This window comes from Diaphorina citri, unplaced genomic scaffold (assembly GCF_000475195.1).
Source record: "Diaphorina citri unplaced genomic scaffold, Diaci psyllid genome assembly version 1.1 scaffold4375, whole genome shotgun sequence".
In the NCBI taxonomy this organism is placed as follows: Eukaryota; Metazoa; Arthropoda; class Insecta; order Hemiptera; family Psyllidae; genus Diaphorina; species Diaphorina citri.
The window spans coordinates 1,762-11,125 of record NW_007381774.1 but is presented as its reverse complement, the minus strand read 5'-3'; the positions used below and the strand labels follow the sequence as shown (position 1 = coordinate 11,125).

Here is a 9,364-nt window from a genome sequence, read left to right as displayed (position 1 = left end):
GAAAGAAAGAAAATATCTCATAGACTGCCACAATTTATCATAAAACGAACTTACTTACTTACTTACTTACTTACTTACTTACATTATGATTATGATACTTACTTAAAGTAAGTAAAGTACTTACTTAAAGTAAGTAAGTAGGTATCATGATGTATTCTATGTAATACTCACAGAGCGTGGTCTGCGTACTAACAGTTTGATTCGGCCGAATGCAAACTCCCCATGGGGGATGGGCAGTCCATGTAGAATCACATGAACTGCCTCGATAGGAGAACACATTCTATTCAATCATAATGTATTCTATGTAATATCTATCTATTCTATCATAATGTATTCTATGTAATACTCACAGAGCGTGGACTGCGTACAAACAGTTTGCTTCGGCCGAATGCAAACTCCCCATGAGGGATGGGCAGTCCATGTAGAATCACATGAACTGCCTCGATAGGAGAACACAGAGGGAAGGGCCAGGTGCGAGGCGAAAGCAGCTTGTAGCGGGACACGAAATGCTCGTAAGGGAGACGATAGCAGAACCCCGACCGGCGGATTCGTACCGTTTCCAACAGACTGAAAGTGAAACAAATCAAGGGTGAGTCATTACATGGTTTACCTAAAACATTGTAAGGCATTCTATAAAATGCCTAGGATAATTTTGAAATAGGAATAATTTCACGTTTTACCTGGTCAATATTGGTTGTCACAAAAGATCTAACCAGGTCGCAGTGACCAAAGGCGTTTATTAAAGCCGATGGCCCTACCTTTACCAATACCTGGTCAATATTGCTTATATTATGGGATTTTATAAATGCCGGATTATACATATAGAATAACGGTAACACACACATTGTACGTATAATGAATAATAATCATTGTACGTATCAATGTAAACATAGAAATAGCCAGCCTAGTTAGCTTGGTTGGTAGTGCGTCTGTCTTGTAAGCGCTAGGCCGCGAGTTCGATTCCCGCCCGGAGCGAATTTTATCCTGAACGGATAAAGTTCGTTCTTGGAACGGCTGGCTTTCTCCTATTCTATCTTCCTTCTCTCTTCGATTTCGGGACGATAGGACCTTAGCAGTTATAAATCCCTCTATCAAACCTCTTTTTTTAATCGGTTTCAAATGTAAAATTGGAGGCTCGAACCCCCAACCTCTCAACTACAAGTCGACGACTTACCCGAGATATTTGACCTGATGTTGTACGAGTCCTGTTTCGAACAGTTTCGGATGGTGTCCCTGGTTGGGCCGTATACACCTAACATAGTGCAGTTGTTTACTCGATAGATTCTTCATCAGACTGTCCACGGATATTTTGAACTGGGTACCCGTGGTGGTGGGCTTCTTCACAAATGGGCGCTTGGGATTACCTGAAAAGGAGAAACAAATCTAATGATAAGATAAGATTTGATTTATTTGCAGTAAATAATAAAAATAATAAAAAAAGAATTTGTGAACAAATCCATTCACATCACGATTATTTTCCTAGTGGGATCTGAACTGTTCTGAATCGATTTTTATTATTATTATTATTATTATTATTATTATTATTATTACACAATTTGATATTATTATTAATAAAGAGAATACCTATTCAATCCTATACCAGCAGCATAACCAACGTCCAAGGTAAGTAATTCTCTAAAGTCTTTTCTACTGTATTCTTTTCTACCTACCTCGGTGGTGTAGTGGTCAAGGCGCTCGTCTGGTAAACAGGAGGACGTGGGTTCAATCCCAGCCGAGGTATGGAATTTTATCCTCAATATAATTTGAGAATTTGACCACAATAATAGTAGTAGCCTTACTGCTGGAGTAAAGGGACTTTTCAGTCCTATGCGAGCAGTATAAATTAGCACTATTATTATTATTAGGCGAGGAAAATAGACCTCTTCAGTCTGACGTCACAAAACAAGATGGCGATGGTGCGTAGAGTAAACAAAAGATTTCCTCTATTGTTTTGATTTTTTATATGCATTTTTGTGTGTAGTTTGTCCCGATTAAATTCAAGTTTTTCTTTTCTTTTTTTTAATTTTAAGTATCCAGTTTTAAGGATATTTTGTACCACAGTCAGATAGATCATACATTTTTAGGTAGATTGAGCTTTTGTTTCATAGTATTTGACGGTATTACCTTGGAGAAATTAAACTTAAAAGATGCCTACCTGTTATGCATATAATTGCAATCACGATTCCAGTACATAATTCTCAACGGACTCACCCTCCTGTTGATCTCTTGTAAAGAACTTATGTCTAACATAAGTTAGATTCTTTTTCGGAACAAAATGATCAGTGAGCTTGGAAATGACTTCTTCTAACTGCAAAGACTTATTGTCTAGCTTCAATCAATATATCTTTCACCAAATCTTCTCTTAACTTCTCAAACTCGCAATCATAGGACATTTTGTTCAGCACAGCTACATAATTCTCAACGGACTCACCCTCCTGTTGATCTCTTGTAAAGAACTTATGTCTAACATAAGTTAGATTCTTTTTCGGAACAAAATGATCAGTGAGCTTGGAAATGACTTCTTCTAACTGCAAAGACTTATTGTCTAGCTTCAATCAATATATCTTTCACCAAATCTTCTCTTAACTTCTCAAACTCGCAATCATAGGACATTTTGTTCAGCACAGCTACATAATTCTCAACGGACTCACCCTCCTGTTGATCTCTTGTAAAGAACTTATGTCTAACATAAGTTAGATTCTTTTTCGGAACAAAATGATCAGTGAGCTTGGAAATGACTTCTTCTAACTGCAAAGACTTATTGTCTAGCTTCAATCAATATATCTTTCACCAAATCTTCTCTTAACTTCTCAAACTCGCAATCATAGGACATTTTGTTCAGCACAGCTACATAATTCTCAACGGACTCACCCTCCTGTTGATCTCTTGTAAAGAACTTATGTCTAACATAAGTTAGATTCTTTTTCGGAACAAAATGATCAGTGAGCTTGGAAATGACTTCTTCTAACTGCAAAGACTTATTGTCTAGCTTCAATCAATATATCTTTCACCAAATCTTCTCTTAACTTCTCAAACTCGCAATCATAGGACATTTTGTTCAGCACAGCTACATAATTCTCAACGGACTCACCCTCCTGTTGATCTCTTGTAAAGAACTTATGTCTAACATAAGTTAGATTCTTTTTCGGAACAAAATGATCAGTGAGCTTGGAAATGACTTCTTCTAACTGCAAAGACTTATTGTCTAGCTTCAATCAATATATCTTTCACCAAATCTTCTCTTAACTTCTCAAACTCGCAATCATAGGACATTTTGTTCAGCACAGCTACATAATTCTCAACGGACTCACCCTCCTGTTGATCTCTTGTAAAGAACTTATGTCTAACATAAGTTAGATTCTTTTTCGGAACAAAATGATCAGTGAGCTTGGAAATGACTTCTTCTAACTGCAAAGACTTATTGTCTAGCTTCAATCAATATATCTTTCACCAAATCTTCTCTTAACTTCTCAAACTCGCAATCATAGGACATTTTGTTCAGCACAGCTACATAATTCTCAACGGACTCACCCTCCTGTTGATCTCTTGTAAAGAACTTATGTCTAACATAAGTTAGATTCTTTTTCGGAACAAAATGATCAGTGAGCTTGGAAATGACTTCTTCTAACTGCAAAGACTTATTGTCTAGCTTCAATCAATATATCTTTCACCAAATCTTCTCTTAACTTCTCAAACTCGCAATCATAGGACATTTTGTTCAGCACAGCTACATAATTCTCAACGGACTCACCCTCCTGTTGATCTCTTGTAAAGAACTTATGTCTAACATAAGTTAGATTCTTTTTCGGAACAAAATGATCAGTGAGCTTGGAAATGACTTCTTCTAACTGCAAAGACTTATTGTCTAGCTTCAATCAATATATCTTTCACCAAATCTTCTCTTAACTTCTCAAACTCGCAATCATAGGACATTTTGTTCAGCACAGCTACATAATTCTCAACGGACTCACCCTCCTGTTGATCTCTTGTAAAGAACTTATGTCTAACATAAGTTAGATTCTTTTTCGGAACAAAATGATCAGTGAGCTTGGAAATGACTTCTTCTAACTGCAAAGACTTATTGTCTAGCTTCAATCAATATATCTTTCACCAAATCTTCTCTTAACTTCTCAAACTCGCAATCATAGGACATTTTGTTCAGCACAGCTACATAATTCTCAACGGACTCACCCTCCTGTTGATCTCTTGTAAAGAACTTATGTCTAACATAAGTTAGATTCTTTTTCGGAACAAAATGATCAGTGAGCTTGGAAATGACTTCTTCTAACTGCAAAGACTTATTGTCTAGCTTCAATCAATATATCTTTCACCAAATCTTCTCTTAACTTCTCAAACTCGCAATCATAGGACATTTTGTTCAGCACAGCTACATAATTCTCAACGGACTCACCCTCCTGTTGATCTCTTGTAAAGAACTTATGTCTAACATAAGTTAGATTCTTTTTCGGAACAAAATGATCAGTGAGCTTGGAAATGACTTCTTCTAACTGCAAAGACTTATTGTCTAGCTTCAATCAATATATCTTTCACCAAATCTTCTCTTAACTTCTCAAACTCGCAATCATAGGACATTTTGTTCAGCACAGCTACATAATTCTCAACGGACTCACCCTCCTGTTGATCTCTTGTAAAGAACTTATGTCTAACATAAGTTAGATTCTTTTTCGGAACAAAATGATCAGTGAGCTTGGAAATGACTTCTTCTAACTGCAAAGACTTATTGTCTAGCTTCAATCAATATATCTTTCACCAAATCTTCTCTTAACTTCTCAAACTCGCAATCATAGGACATTTTGTTCAGCACAGCTACATAATTCTCAACGGACTCACCCTCCTGTTGATCTCTTGTAAAGAACTTATGTCTAACATAAGTTAGATTCTTTTTCGGAACAAAATGATCAGTGAGCTTGGAAATGACTTCTTCTAACTGCAAAGACTTATTGTCTAGCTTCAATCAATATATCTTTCACCAAATCTTCTCTTAACTTCTCAAACTCGCAATCATAGGACATTTTGTTCAGCACAGCTACATAATTCTCAACGGACTCACCCTCCTGTTGATCTCTTGTAAAGAACTTATGTCTAACATAAGTTAGATTCTTTTTCGGAACAAAATGATCAGTGAGCTTGGAAATGACTTCTTCTAACTGCAAAGACTTATTGTCTAGCTTCAATCAATATATCTTTCACCAAATCTTCTCTTAACTTCTCAAACTCGCAATCATAGGACATTTTGTTCAGCACAGCTACATAATTCTCAACGGACTCACCCTCCTGTTGATCTCTTGTAAAGAACTTATGTCTAACATAAGTTAGATTCTTTTTCGGAACAAAATGATCAGTGAGCTTGGAAATGACTTCTTCTAACTGCAAAGACTTATTGTCTAGCTTCAATCAATATATCTTTCACCAAATCTTCTCTTAACTTCTCAAACTCGCAATCATAGGACATTTTGTTCAGCACAGCTACATAATTCTCAACGGACTCACCCTCCTGTTGATCTCTTGTAAAGAACTTATGTCTAACATAAGTTAGATTCTTTTTCGGAACAAAATGATCAGTGAGCTTGGAAATGACTTCTTCTAACTGCAAAGACTTATTGTCTAGCTTCAATCAATATATCTTTCACCAAATCTTCTCTTAACTTCTCAAACTCGCAATCATAGGACATTTTGTTCAGCACAGCTACATAATTCTCAACGGACTCACCCTCCTGTTGATCTCTTGTAAAGAACTTATGTCTAACATAAGTTAGATTCTTTTTCGGAACAAAATGATCAGTGAGCTTGGAAATGACTTCTTCTAACTGCAAAGACTTATTGTCTAGCTTCAATCAATATATCTTTCACCAAATCTTCTCTTAACTTCTCAAACTCGCAATCATAGGACATTTTGTTCAGCACAGCTACATAATTCTCAACGGACTCACCCTCCTGTTGATCTCTTGTAAAGAACTTATGTCTAACATAAGTTAGATTCTTTTTCGGAACAAAATGATCAGTGAGCTTGGAAATGACTTCTTCTAACTGCAAAGACTTATTGTCTAGCTTCAATCAATATATCTTTCACCAAATCTTCTCTTAACTTCTCAAACTCGCAATCATAGGACATTTTGTTCAGCACAGCTACATAATTCTCAACGGACTCACCCTCCTGTTGATCTCTTGTAAAGAACTTATGTCTAACATAAGTTAGATTCTTTTTCGGAACAAAATGATCAGTGAGCTTGGAAATGACTTCTTCTAACTGCAAAGACTTATTGTCTAGCTTCAATCAATATATCTTTCACCAAATCTTCTCTTAACTTCTCAAACTCGCAATCATAGGACATTTTGTTCAGCACAGCTACATAATTCTCAACGGACTCACCCTCCTGTTGATCTCTTGTAAAGAACTTATGTCTAACATAAGTTAGATTCTTTTTCGGAACAAAATGATCAGTGAGCTTGGAAATGACTTCTTCTAACTGCAAAGACTTATTGTCTAGCTTCAATCAATATATCTTTCACCAAATCTTCTCTTAACTTCTCAAACTCGCAATCATAGGACATTTTGTTCAGCACAGCTACATAATTCTCAACGGACTCACCCTCCTGTTGATCTCTTGTAAAGAACTTATGTCTAACATAAGTTAGATTCTTTTTCGGAACAAAATGATCAGTGAGCTTGGAAATGACTTCTTCTAACTGCAAAGACTTATTGTCTAGCTTCAATCAATATATCTTTCACCAAATCTTCTCTTAACTTCTCAAACTCGCAATCATAGGACATTTTGTTCAGCACAGCTACATAATTCTCAACGGACTCACCCTCCTGTTGATCTCTTGTAAAGAACTTATGTCTAACATAAGTTAGATTCTTTTTCGGAACAAAATGATCAGTGAGCTTGGAAATGACTTCTTCTAACTGCAAAGACTTATTGTCTAGCTTCAATCAATATATCTTTCACCAAATCTTCTCTTAACTTCTCAAACTCGCAATCATAGGACATTTTGTTCAGCACAGCTACATAATTCTCAACGGACTCACCCTCCTGTTGATCTCTTGTAAAGAACTTATGTCTAACATAAGTTAGATTCTTTTTCGGAACAAAATGATCAGTGAGCTTGGAAATGACTTCTTCTAACTGCAAAGACTTATTGTCTAGCTTCAATCAATATATCTTTCACCAAATCTTCTCTTAACTTCTCAAACTCGCAATCATAGGACATTTTGTTCAGCACAGCTACATAATTCTCAACGGACTCACCCTCCTGTTGATCTCTTGTAAAGAACTTATGTCTAACATAAGTTAGATTCTTTTTCGGAACAAAATGATCAGTGAGCTTGGAAATGACTTCTTCTAACTGCAAAGACTTATTGTCTAGCTTCAATCAATATATCTTTCACCAAATCTTCTCTTAACTTCTCAAACTCGCAATCATAGGACATTTTGTTCAGCACAGCTACATAATTCTCAACGGACTCACCCTCCTGTTGATCTCTTGTAAAGAACTTATGTCTAACATAAGTTAGATTCTTTTTCGGAACAAAATGATCAGTGAGCTTGGAAATGACTTCTTCTAACTGCAAAGACTTATTGTCTAGCTTCAATCAATATATCTTTCACCAAATCTTCTCTTAACTTCTCAAACTCGCAATCATAGGACATTTTGTTCAGCACAGCTACATAATTCTCAACGGACTCACCCTCCTGTTGATCTCTTGTAAAGAACTTATGTCTAACATAAGTTAGATTCTTTTTCGGAACAAAATGATCAGTGAGCTTGGAAATGACTTCTTCTAACTGCAAAGACTTATTGTCTAGCTTCAATCAATATATCTTTCACCAAATCTTCTCTTAACTTCTCAAACTCGCAATCATAGGACATTTTGTTCAGCACAGCTACATAATTCTCAACGGATTCACCCTCCTGTTGATCTCTTGTAAAGAACTTATGTCTAACATAAGTTAGATTCTTTTTCGGAACAAAATGATCAGTGAGCTTGGAAATGACTTCTTCTAACTGCAAAGACTTATTGTCTAGCTTCAATCAATATATCTTTCACCAAATCTTCTCTTAACTTCTCAAACTCGCAATCATAGGACATTTTGTTCAGCACAGCTACATAATTCTCAACGGATTCACCCTCCTGTTGATCTCTTGTAAAGAACTTATGTCTAACATAAGTTAGATTCTTTTTCGGAACGAAATGATCAGTGAACTTGGAAATGACTTCTTCTAACTGCAAAGACTTATTGTCTAGCTTATCATTTAAGCCAAAAGAATTGAAGATATGCAGACACTCCTCTCCTATCAGATGAAGGAACATAGCTACCTGCTTTTCCGGCGCGGCGTTATCATGGCCGTTTGCTCGTAAAAATATTGTAAACCGTTGCAACCATAGCTTCCAAGCATCCGCCGCATCTCCATCCCCATTGACAAGCAGAGGAGGTAAAGCTTTCACTTCTGACACCATGTTGAATTAGAGTTCTAATGTAGTAAGAAAAGATCACTTTGAAAATAGAACATTGGAACAAATTTATTTTGTGTAGACTCACCAGAGTGAAAACCAAGACTGAGGATTGAATCAATTCCCTCTAGCCAATATTGGATATTGGAAAACCGAAATACACTGGTTCGAAACCACCATCATACACAACAGGAGGTAGGTACTTGCACACAAGTGCATATGAAGAGGCAAGTTCACATGAGCAGGATGAAGCATAAAGCAGCGCACACACTAAAACGTCCCGAAAAACGTCCCGTCTCCATTCCTTCCACGAACCCTTCGGGACGTATAAGAGTGCGCGCTGCATAAAGAGGCAAGCTTTTTTCTGCCAGCCGAGTTAGCTTGGTTGGTAGCGCGTCAGCCTTGTAAGGCCGCGGGTTCGATTCTCGTCCGGGGCGAATTTTATCCTGAACGGATAATGTTCGTTCTCGGAACGGCTTGCTTTCTCCTATCCTGTCTTCCTTCTCTCTTCGATTTCGGGATGATAAGACCTTAGCAGAAACAAACTACGGAACGCATTCGGGACGTATAAGTGTGCACGATGCTTAAAAAGGCAAGCTTTTCTTTACTTTCTTTCTTGTCCTTTTTTTTTTCAAACAGAATAGGGAAGTAAGTAAGTACTTACTCGTATGTACTTATTATGTATTTAGGCCTATGTACCCCTTTATGTAGATGTAAGTACCTAGGCCTGTGTACGTGTGTACCCCCTTACCCAGGCCTGACTTGAAGAGTTGTGACTCTGAGATCTGGGTGTCCGCATTATAAATTCTAAACGGGTACAAAAAAACTAGGCAACTCAGACCTTTCCTGCAGGAATGTAAAAAGAGGTTCTTATCAAGTATTCTCTTT

General features: G+C 36.9%; 1 protein-coding gene across 1 annotated transcript; it reads right to left on the bottom strand.

The window, feature by feature from the left end:
* Window positions 1-350: 350 nt before the first annotated feature.
* On the bottom strand, window positions 351-8,482 carry LOC103521005 (unconventional myosin-Ia-like; the record flags this gene model as incomplete). Its single annotated transcript, XM_008486110.1, has 3 exons — window positions 8,284-8,482; window positions 1,175-1,364; window positions 351-567 (listed from the first exon to the last, which is right to left on the bottom strand). Coding segments are annotated over exons 1-3 (606 nt in total), but the record flags the coding sequence as incomplete, so codon positions are not given.
* Window positions 8,483-9,364: the final 882 nt, after the last annotated feature.